This window comes from Pistacia vera, unplaced genomic scaffold (assembly GCF_008641045.1).
Source record: "Pistacia vera cultivar Batoury unplaced genomic scaffold, PisVer_v2 Contig526, whole genome shotgun sequence".
NCBI lineage: Eukaryota > Viridiplantae > Streptophyta > Magnoliopsida > Sapindales > Anacardiaceae > Pistacia > Pistacia vera.
In genome coordinates, this window is record NW_022196364.1 from 505,559 (window position 1) to 521,289 (window position 15,731).

At 32.5% G+C, this 15,731-nt stretch overlaps 2 protein-coding genes across 2 annotated transcripts; both read left to right on the top strand.

Moving 5' to 3' along the window:
• Positions 1-2,191: 2,191 nt before the first annotated feature.
• On the top strand, positions 2,192-10,449 carry LOC116107076 (methionine S-methyltransferase). Its single transcript, XM_031393371.1, has 12 exons — positions 2,192-2,417; positions 3,966-4,159; positions 4,468-4,674; positions 4,820-4,915; positions 5,199-5,387; positions 5,460-5,648; positions 5,745-5,981; positions 6,650-6,784; positions 7,192-7,512; positions 7,669-7,848; positions 8,619-9,587; positions 9,798-10,449. The coding sequence occupies exons 1-12, from the start codon at positions 2,192-2,194 to the stop codon at positions 10,122-10,124; spliced, it is 3,270 nt and encodes a 1,089-aa protein (XP_031249231.1). The 3' UTR covers positions 10,125-10,449.
• Positions 10,450-14,590: 4,141 nt separating this feature from the next.
• On the top strand, positions 14,591-15,519 carry LOC116107085 (22.0 kDa heat shock protein-like). The gene has a single exon (XM_031393377.1). It carries the CDS (start codon positions 14,758-14,760, stop codon positions 15,316-15,318), a length of 561 nt encoding a protein of 186 aa, XP_031249237.1. The 5' UTR covers positions 14,591-14,757; the 3' UTR covers positions 15,319-15,519.
• The last annotated feature ends 212 nt before the right edge of the window (positions 15,520-15,731 follow it).

The window sequence follows — 15,731 nt, forward strand, 5'->3', positions numbered from 1 at the left end:
TGGATTTTTTAATAATATCATAATAAATTAATGAAGGCTTTAAATTTTTATTATTTATTTTTTAAATAATTCTTTTCAAAAGCACTAACCCTTATGTTTACTTAAATATAAAATATAAATAAGGACACTTTAGAATCTTTGTCAAACATGTACTCATCGGCCTTGTTGCCACTTAGGGTCTGTTTGAGAGTTTTTTTTTCACTGGTTTTGGGGGGTTTTTAATTGGACTGGTTTTGAGATGTTTAAAAACCCTCACTTGTCAGATTTTTAATGGGCTAGTTTTGACTGGTTTAAAAACCCAGTGTAGTGTATTTTTGAGGGGTTTACAAAACACCCCAAATCGGGTGTTTTGACTGGTTTATAAATTTAATCTAAAAAAAAAACCCTTTTCACTCCCTTTGCTGCACACAAATCTTTTGCTGCTGCACACAAATCCCTTTGCAATCGCTAATTCACAAGAAAATAAATTAGCAATCATGTTATAATCTAAATTATATTTTACAAATATATAACTAATAAAACTTATTAAAACAAGATCCTAAAAGAAAGATTAGAGAAGGGTGCATGACAGTAAAACAAGAAAACAGAATTATTATATCAAATAGATTGGTATCAGTGAGGTGATTTGGCTTGACTGTATCCATAACTAAGATTTGAACGCCTTCTTCCAGGGCTGTAGGTGATTACGGGTTTCTTCATTGTTCCCTTGAGATATTTTATAACAAGAAGGTTTGAAGTGGAAGACTTCTAGTGCAAAAATTTCATGAGAAATGGAACACTGGAGCCTATCACGACGACAATGATGGCTAACCATTCACTCTTCGGTGATATTACAGTGTACAATCCAGTTATAAACTCGACCAACGTTCGGAAAAGGGCGATATTCAGCAAGTTCTTGCTATAAAAAATTGCTGAGTGCAAGAAGGCAGGATCACCAACCATTGCTAGAATTAAGAGAAATACCACTGTCATGGAAGAACACATTGCAAGTGAATCAGCCTGACACAAATACCTACGGTGGTTAGCCAACACAAATATCCATATTTATCAAAGTTAATTAAACAAAAGAGAGGGTGTTTTAACTTTATAGGTATTTATGTAAATTTATCATTTAAAAAAACTGTTAGAACATTTGGAAAATAAACTCCCAAGCATAGGTTGGGTGTTTTAAAAACCGCTATTAAAAACCTCTCAAAACTGCTACAATGGTTTACCCTCAATAAAATAATAGTAGTCAAAGAAGCTTTTTCTCACCTAACACGAAATAAAATAAATAAATAAATAAAATACTTTTTATTTTATCTGATATATTTTTTTATTATTGACTATGATCGTGAGATTCTCTCGTTTATTTTTCCACTTTTTTGCAAAATATTTATAAGAGTGAGACTCATTACTTCGCTTTACTAACGTGATGAAATTATATAATAATTATTTTATATAATTTTTAAGTGATTTCGGAGCAAAGATATAACTGATTTTTTTTTTTGTCACATAATTAAGTGAAATGGTAAAATTAATTCATGTAAATATTTCATAAAATCAATCGTTATTATAATAAATAAATTTACAAACTTATCACTTGTATGATTGAATTTTTAATCAAAGAAATCTTATATCACATCGGTAAAATGATTTGAATATTAATTTATTTTTAGTTTAATAAGCGAATTCAACTTACCATAGAAAATGATATAATACGTCACGATTTATATATGATATTTTTTTATTTATTCTGATTTTTAAAAAGAAAATATAATAAAAAATTCCGCTTCTTAGAAACCAATAAAAATATGCACTTGGAAAGCAATATCCAAGTTAGTTTATACACGAAAAATAATATTACACCAATAATTCTTTCTCATAAACCTTTTTTTATAACTTTGACATAAGAATTTGTAATTGATCAATTCACAACATGTTTCATATTTCATATGGTTCTTACAAACTGTCACGTTAAGGTTATAAAAATAATTTATGAAAATTGTTATCGGTTTGGAAGTTACATAAATACCCTCCCTCGTAAGACCAAACAACTCAAAACAAACAAACAAAGCAACAAGCGTCAAGCTTGTACGCACTGTATAGTGTGTATTCTCTTCCTTCTCTCTTTCACTTCTCACTCTCTCTCTATACTTTCTCTCACTAAAAGTACGCACTGTACCTTGCTTGCATACCCACCGGAGAGAACATGGAGGCGATCGGTTCGGTGGAGGAATTACTGAGCAAATGCGAGACCTCCGGTGACGCCGCGTACGGACTCTTCCGGTTAGTTCTGGAGCGCTTGGAGGATCCCAGTACTCGGACTCAGGCTCGGATCTTTCTCGCGGATCTTCAGAAACGTGTCGGAGACTCCGACCAGTGCCTCGAGAAGTATCATTTTCGGATCCAAGACATCGTCTTGGACCAGTATGAAGGTTCGCTCCATTTTACACTGTTCACGGTCTTAGTTTTGTGAATAAGAAGTGTTTGTTTGCTGGTCGTTGATTTGGGTGACTTTTTGACTTGATGGAAGCAATTGTTTGATTTAAACTAAGTTAGTTTGAGATCTTTTTGTATGATTTATATATTTTAAGAGTTATTTGATGAATGTGAAGTCTCTTTATTCATAAATTTCACTTTTTAATGGGTCAAAATTTTGAAATTTATTGATATTTAGCGGATGTTCATTAATCAGTGATCTTCATCGTTTCATTGCTGGAATTTTATGAAATTTTTTATAAATTGTATGAAACTCTCGGCGGTAGGAACCTGGTCAAGTATCTCAGAGAGTTTGCTTTAGTTAGGTGCAGCATTTAATTGTTACCATAAATAATGTGAAATTTTCTAGTGATATTTTGTATCTTTTGAGACATTTCTGGTGAACATTTCTTATTATCTTTTTTGTTTTTAGTCAACAAAAGAAGGTTGTGGTCGGTGTAGTTTTTGTTTTTTTTATTCTTTTAGTGGTTATTCTGAGCAACCAATGAGGAAGCCTAAGAAATCTTGCGTGCCCCATCCTTTTCTGTGCTACAGTTTTCAAGAAAACGAAAAACGAAGTTTTAGCTTATTCTAGTTGTTTTTTTGTCGTCTTCTTAGTCTGAGTGCCCAGAATGAGATTTTGCTTTTTTTCAGAGTCTTTTTTGTTTTTTTATCCCTCTCTTTTCACTGTTTTTTGGACTGTCCAACGGAACCAGATCGCTGTCACTTTAAATTTTGAACCCACTTGATTTAATTTTTTAAATTTGAAGCCAAAGCCATACTCGCACAATCTGGAGAGTGGATATGGACTGTTTACATAATACGAAGTTAATTAAAAATGAAATCCATCCTGGTTAATGAAAATTGAAATGTATGTGCTTAAATAAGGTAGAGTGAATTTCTTTTGTGGGTAATATTTGTAATTTGTGATTACCTGTTAATCTAATTCACTATGCTTGAACTTTGTTCAACTTAATTTCATTTTCTACTAAGAGTAACCTTTTAATGATTTTGGATGTTTAAATATGTATCATTGTATGACTGAAGTTGATTGAACAAACTTCAAATACTCATATCGATTGTCTTTAGACAGTAACACTAATTTTGCTCCTATATCTTGATTCAAATTATTTTTAAGTTCACCTGGTTGTATAGTCAATTTTCTGCACATACATACGCAACCAATTAACCAACATTTCTTAAGCTTTCTTTAATCATTAAAAGGGGAGGTTGCCTATACGTTCTGTGTGCCTTGTGCTAATCTGCAACATCATGGTTGTCCTTTGTAAAAGGTTTAACAACCATTAAAATCCCCCCACGTCCAACTTTATCCCTGGTAGCCTATTGACTTGTTCATAATTTTAGTGTCAATTGATTAGATTTATCAAGCATTATCTCCTTTGGCTAACACGAAATCCACAGATCATTTTTCTCTTGACTCCTTGTGTTAGGTTTTATCATGGTTGTTGGATTTTCTTCTTGACACACTTCTCTGCCAAGTACAGGTTACCAGGGAAGAAAAAAATTGACAACGATGGTGATCCCTAGCATTTTTATCCCAGAAGACTGGTCATTTACTTTTTATGAAGGACTAAATAGACATCCGGACTCTATCTTCAAGGACAAGACAGTAACTGAGCTTGGTTGTGGAAATGGATGGATAACCATTGCCATAGCTGAGAAGTGGCTGCCTTCAAAGGTTTGTTATTTGTTGTCTTAATCCCACATGACAGATTACGATTACATCTACATTTAGATGTTCTTTGATCATGTTTTATCCCTTTACTAGGTCATCTTGATATTTATGACTTCAAGATCTTGTTGGTGTGTATAAATATATTAGCACCACAATTTGGTGTTTTACTGCATATCATATCTATTTAGAAAAATATACATAAAGGAGTGGGTGAATTTCACCTCTGTTTTAGTTTTAAAGATTTCTATGTAGCAGTTGATAAAAAGAACCTTTTAGCAGTTCATTATGGTGTCTAAATGTTCCTGTTGCAGGTATATGGCCTTGATATCAATCCCAGATCAATAAAGATCTCTTGGATAAGCTTGTACTTAAATGCTTTGGATGAGAAAGGTCAGCCCATCTATGATGCAGAGAAGAAAACTTTATTGGATAGGGTGGAGTTTCATGAATCTGATCTCCTAGCTTATTGTAGAGACCATGACATTCAGCTTGATCGAATTGTTGGATGCATACCCCAGGTATTATCATGAACTGCAGCCCTTATGACATTATCCAGTGTATTATTTTGTTGAAGTTATTCTATCCAGCATCAAGCTGGACGGTTAACGTGTCCTCAATCATTATTTTGACTCCTATTTGCCCCATTCTGTTTTATTGATGCAGATTCTTAACCCCAATCCAGATGCAATGTCGAAGATGATCACTGAAAATGCAAGCGAGGAATTTCTGTATTCATTGAGTAACTATTGTGCACTTCAGGTTGGAAGAGATTCTTTTTACATTATTGATAAACATCTGAGATGCCATGGAGAACCTCTTAATCAATAATGATGATTATGTTATGCATATGTATTAAACCGTATTGATGACTATAAAATATATCTCCTATTTGATAGGCTAAAAGCACTTTGATTACTGATGCTCACCCTCCTCTTTTCAAAAAGACTGAGCAATGCAAGTGACGACTGAGACATTAATGATTGATGCACTATTTGTGTTTCATTTCCTACTAAAATCTTTATATTTGTTTCTTGCTTCGTAGGGTTTTGTTGAGGACCAGTTTGGATTAGGTCTGATTGCTAGGGCAGTTGAGGAAGGAATAGCTGTCATCAAACCTTTGGGAATCATGATCTTCAACATGGGAGGTCGTCCGGGACAAGCTGTTTGTAAACGCTTGTTTGAACGCCGTGGTTTCTGTGTGAACAAGCTTTGGCAGACTAAAATTCTTCAGGCAACCGAATTATATTTTCCAGTAATCATTTCTCTATCCAATATCCTGTCCTCTTAAAATGTGTTTTTGCAGGCTGCTGACACAGATATCTCAGCCTTAGTGGAAATTGAGAAGAGCAATCCACATCGTTTTGAGTTCTTCATGGGGCTTTCTGGAGATCAGCCTATTTGTGCTCGAACAGCCTGGGCTTATGGAAAGGCTGGTGGATGCATCTCTCATGCTTTGTCAGTTTACAGTTGTCAACTTCGTCAACCAAACCAGGTTTTCACTTCATTTATGCTTGTATAAGAATAAAGTAAAAAGTTGTTTTACTTGGTAAAATGATCTTCAATGATGATGACTTGAATGAATGGACAGGTTAAGAAAATTTTTGAGTTTCTTAAGAATGGCTTCCACGAGATCAGAAGCTCTTTAGATTTATCTTTTGATGATGACTCTGTTGCTGATGAGAAGATTCCGTTCCTAGCTTATCTTGCCAGTGTTCTGAAAGAGCGTTCTTTTTTCCCATATGAGCCACCAGCTGGAAGCAGACGATTTTGTAATCTAATTGCAGACTTCATGAAAACATACCACCATTTTCCCCTTGGTGCTGATGTGAGAAAATGTTCACTACTAGTTGATTATCTACAGATGTTGTATGTGAATTTTTTATTTATTTATTTTTTTGTTTGCATACTTGTTTATACACATTGGACAGGTTGTGTCTTTGTTCTCTGTTCTAGATGCTATTAAGCCTACAACTAGGTTGTTTATGATTGCATTCTTTTGAGGTCTTTGCATGTGAACTTAGTCTGTCATATTACTTGACTTGTTTGGCTTCTACTCTAACAGAGAAACTATAATGGAAGTCCTCAGCATATTGAAACTCTATGTATTAGTTGATTAATGAGAGTATAATATATACATTTGATAAGGGATATTGGTTGATGTTCATTCTTATATTTGTTGGACAAACTGTAATGTGATTCTACCTGATTGTTTATATCTTTTTGCGCTATGTCTCCTCTAAGTTGACCGTTAGATGTGTCTTTTCTGTAGATTATACTGTATGTGCATTGTGTTATGCTGTTTGAGAATGCTGTAGAATACATGGGGACCTGCAAGTTTATAATTTATACTTACTATTGTTCGCTTTGGTTGTAAGTTTTAGTTTGAGAATGCTGCCAGAGTTAAAAGCTTTGTTAACTTGTGTTTCTTTCGTGTTCGAGATGAGTGAAATGATCCTCATTTTTCTGACTTTTCTTCTCCACTTCCCACTCCAGAATGTTGTTGTCTTCCCATCAAGGGCTGTGGCAATTGAGAGTGCTCTCAGATTATTCTCACCTCGTCTTGCAATTGTTGATGAACATCTAACTCGACACCTGCCCAGGCAATGGCTAACAAGTTTAACAATTAAGGTATGACCAATCTCTGATGCTTTTATCCTATCTTCTTTTCTCATAGTTCAAAAGCTTGCATCATTTCAAGAAAGTGATGGTATAAGATAATACAAGATGTGCGTTTGAAACTTTGATGACAATTACTTGGGAAACTGGACTTTATTGTTGGCATTTAAGGGTGTTGGAATCGATGATAGCTTCATCTATTTAAGTAAGAGATGATTTATGATTTTATCAGGGTAGAGTCATGGAGTAGAGAAGTTTCCATAGTGACATTTCTAATGCATTCAGAACTTATAGTTGTTGTTATTAGTACTATTGTCGGTCCTAGCTAGAATCATGGATCAGAGACTTTTTCTCTTACTTTTTGTTTTCAGAATGTTGTCTATTCTTGCCATATGACCACCTTTATATCCTATTTTTAGGGTACAGAAACTGAAAATCCTTCAGAAGATGTACTCACAGTAATTGAAGCACCACCTCAGTCAGATTTGATGGTGGAGCTTATAAAGAAGCTGAAGCCTCAGGTGGTAGTTTCTGGAATTGCTAATTTTGAGGCTGTTACCAGTTCAGCTTTTGTGCACCTCTTGGATGTCACAAGAGAAACAGGATCTCGTCTTTTCTTGGATATCTCTGATCACTTTGAACTGTCCAGCCTCCCAAGTTCCATTGGGGTCCTAAAATATCTTGCAGGAAATTCTCTGCCTTCCCATGCTGCAATTGTATGCGGTCTTCTGAAAAATCAGGTATTTAATTGTCTTCATTTTAAGAGGAAGATTCATATTTGTTTGATCCAGCTGTGCAGCTGTAAGATGAATTTCAAGATTCATTCTCATAATTTGTCTTTCAGCTTTTTAGTTCTGAGAAGTCATTTTTAACGGTATATGGACACTTGTTTCCAGGTTTATTCAGATTTAGAAGTGGCTTTTGTCATTTCAGAAGAAGGGGTTATCTGTAAGGCCTTGTCTAAGACACTGGAAGTTCTAGAAGGGAATACTGCACTGATAAGTCAATACTATTACGGTTGTATTTTCCATGAGCTTCTGGCTTTTCAGCTCACTGATCGACATCCACGTGCAGAGGTTGTTATCCCCTTCTCTTTCTTTTTTGTTAAAGAAACATATTCTTATGATGTGTATGATAGGAACTCACTCCAATAACTCAACAATTTGGGTTGGGCCATGGGTCTTTAATGGGTTTGGGTAGAACTCTCCTTGGAAAACCGGCTTGCCAAGGGACGGTGCCCAAGCCTTTATAACCCACATGCCTACCCTTTTCCCCTTCAATGTGGAATCCTAACATTCCACCACGCTTCTGCAACCGACGTCCACGTCGGCCTCTTTACCCTCGTCGGCCTCTTTACCCCTGGGTGACTACGCGGATCCCCTTTCCCTCGGGCCTCCATGCCCTTTCTCGGGGTAGCAGCCCGGGCCCAAGGTCAGCTTGCCACGCGTGCGTTGCCACGCGTGCGTTGCCACATAGGCGCAGGATCATGCTCTGATACCAATTGATAGGAACCCACTCCAATAACTCAACAATTTGGGCTGGGCCATGGGTCTTTCATGGGTTTGGGTAGAACTCTCCTTGGAAAACCGGCTTGCCAAGGGAGGGTGCCCAAGCTTTTATAACCCACATGTCTACCATTTTCCCTTTCAATGTGGGATCCTAACAGTGTATAAATAATATCTGAGTATTTAAATAATATTTCCTTTGTAGCTAACTCATCCTTGATAAGGATGATTATTTTTATTTGTTGATTATGTTATTACATGTTATGATTAAGCATTTATTTGATCTACTCCACAGATCATGAAGTAAGCTTATGAATTTTATTTTCGCTAAATCCTTTCAGAGGGAGTGTGAAAAGGTCAAATCAGCGGAGATGATCGGATTTTCTAGTTCAGCCATCTCAGTGCTTAACAGTGCTGAATTGTCAATCAATGAGACACCGAAGTGTTCTTTGATTCACATGGATGTAGACCAAAGCTTCTTGCCCATACCTTCCCCAGTCAAAGCTGCTATCTTTGAAAGTTTTGCAAGACAAAACATGTCTGAGTCAGAACTTGATGTCACTCCCAGCATCAGACAATTTATCAAGAGCAATTATGGGTTCCCAACTGATAGCTATTCAGAATTTATATATGCAGACTGCTCTCAAGCTCTGTTTAATAAGCTGGTCTTATGCTGCATTCTAGAAGGTGGAACATTGTGCTTCCCCACTGGATCTAACGGGAATTATGTTTCTACAGCCAAATTTTTGAAAGCAAACATTGTTAATATCCCTACTGAAGCTGAAGTAGGCTTTAAGTTGACAGAGAAGGCACTCACCAAAGCACTTGAGACTGTAGAGAAGCCTTGGCTTTACCTTTGTGGTCCAACAATTAGCCCTACTGGCTGGCTTTACAGCAACAAAGAAATGGAAAATATATTAACTATTTGTGCAAAATTTGGGGCAAGAGTTGTGATTGATACTTCATTCTCCGGATTAGAATTCAACGTTGAGTACTGGGGTGGCTGGGACTTGGGAAGCTGTTTGTCAAAGCTGAATTTTTCTGGCAACCCATCTTTCTGTGTGTCTCTACTTGGAGGACTATCTCTGAGGATGCTAACTGGAGCATTAAAATTCGGATTTTTGGTTCTAAACCAGCCTCAGTTGGTTGATGCCTTTAATAGCTTTCCAGGATTATGCAAACCTCATAGCACTGCCAAATATTCTATAAAGAAGTTGTTGGGTCAGACTGAACGAAAAGCAGGAGATTTGCTGGATGCTGTTAAAGAACGAATAAGAAATTTGGAGAGCAGATCTAAGCGCTTGAAAGAGGTATTTTCAATTGCCACCTTTATCTTTCTGGGTAATAACTGTTTTGGATATCTGGTTTGACTTTAGTCAACCCATCAACCATCGCATCGCACTGACTTTTATGAATACTACTTGCAAAAGTGAAAATTGTGTTTGATTATTGTGCTAGTATACATGAGGATTTTACGAGAAATGCATTTACTTCAATACTTTCTCATTTGATTTTCACAGACACTTGGGAAGTGTGGGTGGGATGTGCTACAATCTTGTGGTGGAATTTCAATGGTGGCAAAACCGTCCGCCTATCTCAACAAGACCATAAAGATGAAGCGTTCACCTAAATATGGATGCAGGGACGAAAATTCCACCTCAGAAGAAATCAAGCTTGACAGTTCAAATATTAGGGAAGCCGTAGTCAAGGCAACTGGTTTATGCATCAACAGCAGTTCATGGACTGGAATCCCTGGCTACTGCCGATTCACAATTGCTTTGGAAGAAAGTGAATTTGAGCGTGCACTGGACTGCGTAGCAAAATTCAAAAGTGTCATAGGTAACTAATACTGTTTTATCATCATAAATCGCCTCAACTTGTTATCGTCTCTTGGCTTGAATACTGTGAATAAATCATTTATACAATGTGCTCAACAAAGGACAAGTTGAGCTCTTCCACAAGTCAGCAACCGTTTGAAATGTTTCTCTACATATGATATTGATCAGTGTTATCTAAAGTTTGATTGGGCAGTTAGGGATGAGGGGTTCCGGGTACCTTGTATTTTTTGGTAGAATTGGAACCGGAACCGCACAATGTAGATTCTTAAATTCAAGGAACTAAACCTAAAAGGCAGGTTCCAGTTTCTTTCTTGGGTACCCTGTAAAAAATTAATTACCCTCCTATCAGTTTAAAAATGATAAAAATATTTTAAAAGTTTACAAATACACCTCTAACAAATTTTGATTACTCATTCATTTATGTCTAATGTAACTCATAAATCTTCTAATCTTCAAGCAACACTTGAATTCAATCAATTCATTACAATTCACATAAAATTCCTCAATCAAAACTAAAACACAAATAATTATTCATCACAGTTGACGTTAAATAACTTCACCAAAATCATTCAAATATAATGTAATGTTAAAATTAATGAAATAATCATACTATATATTTATAATATAATGTTATAATTAATTAAATTTATAATTATTTAATTAAATATTGTACTAATATTTATAATGTAATATTCTAATTAATTAAGAAATCATACTATAAATTTATAATATAATGTTACAATTAATTAGATTTTTTAACCATTTAATTAAGTAATTTACTAATGGTTAATGTAGTAAATTAATAATGTTTATAATGTAATGTTATAAATTTATAATTAATTAAGTAATCATTTAACTGTATAATGTTTTACATAATTAAGTAATCATACTATAATGTAAAGTTATAATTAATTAAGTAATTATTTAACACTAATGTAATGTTATAATCAATTAAATTTCTAATCATTTAATTAATTACTAAGGTCTAATGTTTATAATGTAATGTCATAATTAATTAAGATCATTTAATTATGTAATATTATAATTAATTAAGTAATCATACTACAATGTAAATTATAATGTTATAATTAATTAAGTAATATACTATTTAACTATAATGTAATATTATAATTAATTAAATTTCTAATCATTTAATTAATATTGTACTAATGTTTATAATACAATGTTATAATTAATTAAGTAATCATACTATAAATTTATAATGTAATATTATAATTAATTAAAATTCTAATCATTTAATTAAGTATTGCGTAAATTACTAATGTTTATAATATAATGTCATAATCAATTAAGTAATCATTTAATTATATAATATTATAATTAATTATGTGATCATATTATAATGTAATATTATAATGAATTAAGTAATCATACTATAAATCTATAATTTAATATTGTAATTAAGTAATTTTTTAATTATTTAATTAATATACTAATGTTTATAATGAAATGTTATAATTGATTAAGTAATCATACCATAAATCTATAATGTAATGTTATAATTAATTAAATTTTTAATCATTTAATTAAGTAATGTAATAATATAATAAATTGCTAATGTTTATAATGTAATGTTATAAATTTATAACCAATTAAATAATAATTTAACTATGTAATACTATAATTAATTAAGTAATCATAATATAATGCAATGTAATAATGTTATAATTAATTACGTAATAATTTAATTAAGTAATCATTTGTTTATAATATAATGTTACAATTTATTAAGTAATCATACTATAAATTTATAATGTAATGTTAATATGTTATAATTAATTACATTTCTAATCATTTAATTAAGTATTGTGCTAATGTTTATGTAGTAAATTATTAATGTTTATAATATAATGTCATAATCAATTAAGTAATTATTTAATTATGTAATGTTATAATTAATTATGTGATCATACCATAATGTAATGCTATAAAAAATTAAGTGATCATACTATAAATCTATAATTTAATATTTTAATTAATTAAATATTAAATTATAGATTTCTTACTTATCAAGATAATTAAATGATAAGAATTACTTAATTATCTTGATAAGTAAGAAATCTATAATTTAATATTGTATTATAAACATTACTTAATTATCCTTCTTCATGTTCATACTCTACTTGCCTAGTACTTTCTACTTTGACTTTCCTAGTCTTTTTTGCTGCGTGTAATATGTGATGTTTATGTTCTTCTGGTAAATCATTATCCCACCAATTTTTTAACATTCCTGTAAATCCTGAGACTAACATTCCTAAAATATTTGTTGTAATTCCCTTATTGGTTACACTGAAAGGATAAATTTGAGTGATAAAAGGTGTACCTAATATAACGTCTTAATCTAAATCTTTTGCTAAAATAAAGGTACTTTTAATACAAAAATTTTGTATACAAATATGAGCATTAGATAATTTATAATTAATGTTTAATTGTTGACCATTTGCTCCATATAATCTTTCTTTTGTCTTCTCATAATATTTTGTTAGAATTAATCCTTCTCTTATACAGTTTTGATCTGCTCCAGTGTCTACTAGGGCTTGTGTAATAATATCAAACTCATGATTAATATTGATCCTAATATAAACATGCCATTTTTAAAATTGAATTCTAGAAATTTCATTAATAAATGCTTCTTCAGTTTCTTTAATCTGTAATCCTGATTTTGATGTTGATGGTTGTCCTACAGTTTCTTTGGAGACTTTTAAACATAATAAATCTGTTTTGATTTCAATATTATCATTTACCATTAGTAAACAATTGAACACCAATTTCTTACTTGACAAAGGAGTAAAGCAGGCTCCAAGTTTCTATAGAAATCAAACTTCACTCTTCTCATTTTCTCATATTATATTTTTACTGATAATTATTCTATAGCAATTTAAAAATGTTATAGATTATAAATCTTTGACATTTTAAGAATGTTACAAAAAAAGTAAGCTATTATAGTTTAAGAATATTACAAAAAAAAAAAAAAAAAAAAAAAAACTAATTTATAGCATTTACAAAGTTTCAGTTAAAATCATCTGTAACTACAAACAAGTACTATAATATACTCAACAATAAAATTTAAATAATTATTAATAATATACAAAAAGTGTTATCAAAACCTCATTTTTTTAGAAACACAGGCTGTAACAACATGCTCAAAAATGCTACCGTTTATCTACGGTAGCACTTTTATGTAGAATAATTTTGTTGTAGTGGTTGGATATTTATATTCTTGATATGCGATCTTATAATGATTTTTTGACATTAAATTGATGCTCTTGTTAAAAAGTTGGTTCAAATAAAGAAGAACATGGTATATCACTTGGTTTATTTACTTGTGAAATTAGTATTGATATTATCTATTACAACTATAAGGGTTGAAAAAACATTTTCTGCGATGAAGATTGTGAAAAATCGACTACAGAATCAAATGAGAGATCAATTGTTAAATTATTGTTTTATTACATATATTGAGAAAGAGATATTCAATGGAATTGTCAATGAAACAATTATGCAACATTTTCAGAATATGAAAAATCGTCAAAGATAATTGTAAAATTGATAATTTGGTATATATAACTTTTAAAAGTACATTTTTTATGCTTCTTACTACAACATATATTTTATTGTAAATTTAACAACTTTGATATTTTGAACCCACTAACTCAGAATCCTAGCTACGTGCCTGATTGTTTGGTAATGGTTACCTCCCTGATTGTTTGGTAATGTTTTTAAAGTAATTTTATCACATAACTAAAATACTACTAGTTATAGATTAGATAATCCTCTCAAGCAGGAAGATTACGTCCCTGATTGTTTGGTAATGGTTTTTAAAGTAACTTTGTCACATAACTAAAACACTACTGGTTATAAATTAGATAATCCTCTCTAGTAGGAAGATTTTTATGTTTTTTTAAAGGAGGATCTCGTTAGATTGTGGTGATAAACATTTTATTGAAGTCAGCTAATATTAAATAACAAAAATTCAGTTATTTTTATTTTTTTTGCATTGAAAACTAAGTTTATGTAAAACATGAGCCCTTAAACCCTAAAACATAGACCCTCTGGTTTGATGTAATAACAAAATTTTTTTTGGAGTTTTTGAAATAACATAAAATCTTTCCCGTTAGTGAATCACAAATAAATTGTTAGAATTTACATTATTATAAGTTAACAAATACTTATCAACTCATTTAATTATCGTTAAAATTTAGTGATAAGAGGGATTTTTTTGTTATTCCATAATCCTATTAGAAATTTTTTTTTGGTAAATTATAAAAATAGTGGCTAATACTAACTGGATTTTGGCCCATCAAATTTATGTAGCCAATATTGATCCCTGAAAAGCCCACAGGACATGTCCACTTTAAACTAAAATCTTCAACCCATGAAACGTTTTCTCCAGAACATTCCAGAAAACGTTCTCTTTCAATTCATGCAACCCATCAACCCAACATGTCTCTCAACCCTCCTAGAATTTTCTCTCACTTTCTTCCCAAACACCTCTCAAGAACAATCCAGAGAATCCCCCATCAAACCTATAAATACCCACTTCACCTCCCTCCGTTCCCATCATAAAAAATATCAAACAAATCACATCGATAATCACCTCACAATCTCAGAGCAAAGCAAAATGGCGAACCCAAGAATCCTCCTCATGCTGGCAATCATCTTCATGGCAACACAAGCCAATGCTTTAATCCCATACAGAAGGCCTTTTCTCTTTGACATGATGCTACCAACAGAAAACCCTTTCAGGATCCTGGAACAGACCCCCGTAACAATTTCAAAAGGCATGGAGACAACTCTGGCATTGGCAAGAGCCGACTGGAAGGAGATGGCGTCGGCCCATGTGATCACGCTCGACATTCCGGGGATGAAGAAGGAGGACATCAAGATCAAAGTGGAGGAGAACGGGGTTCTGAGAGTGAGCGGGGAGAGGAAGAGTGAAGAGGAAGTTGAGGGCGAGAAATGGCACCGAGCTGAGAGGACTAGTAGGAAGTTCTGGAGGCAGTTTAGGCTGCCGGTGAATGCGGATTTGGAGCATGTTAAAGCTCATCTTGAAGATGGAGTGTTGAGGATCTCTGTGCCGAAGCTTGCCGAGGAGAAGGAGAGGCAGCCGAAGGTTATTAACATTGCTGAAAAGAGTTCTTCTTCTGGTGAAGATATTAAGGCCACCAAGGCTGCAATGTAGAGTGATGAAGTTTTCTCTTTTGTTTTGAACTTCAATTGCTTGATTTTGTTTGGAATGATTCCGTTTAATCTTTTGTTGGGTTAATTCTGGTGTTTGTTCAAGGATTTGTTGAGTTGTAATTGCCTTTGGAATCCTAAGTCTGATATTGAAAATAATAATAGTAGATGTTAACATAAACCAATCATATTAATAAAAAGATTTTACTATGTATTTTGTTTATTATTGATTAGTTTAAGAAAATCTGCATTTTTGGGATACAATTGTATACAATTTTCTCATTCATCTAATATTCTCATAATAGGGTTTACGATAACAATCCCTTCAGATATATTTAAATGTCAGACATTTTACTATTTTTATATTAATAATAAAAATTATCTATGATGACAAGTTTTTAGTCTTACAATAATCTG

Bases quoted from the DNA above. Each gene is read 5' to 3' on its own strand.
- LOC116107076 (XM_031393371.1), top strand. From the start codon at position 2,192: ATGGAGGCGATCGGTTCGGTGGAGGAATTACTGAGCAAATGCGAGACC. The intron at 7,513-7,668 runs GTATTTAATTGT...ACTTGTTTCCAG, and splicing joins GCGGTCTTCTGAAAAATCAG to GTTTATTCAGATTTAGAAGT. The intron at 9,588-9,797 runs GTATTTTCAATT...TGATTTTCACAG, and splicing joins GATCTAAGCGCTTGAAAGAG to ACACTTGGGAAGTGTGGGTG.
- LOC116107085 (XM_031393377.1), top strand. From the start codon at position 14,758: ATGGCGAACCCAAGAATCCTCCTCATGCTGGCAATCATCTTCATGGCA.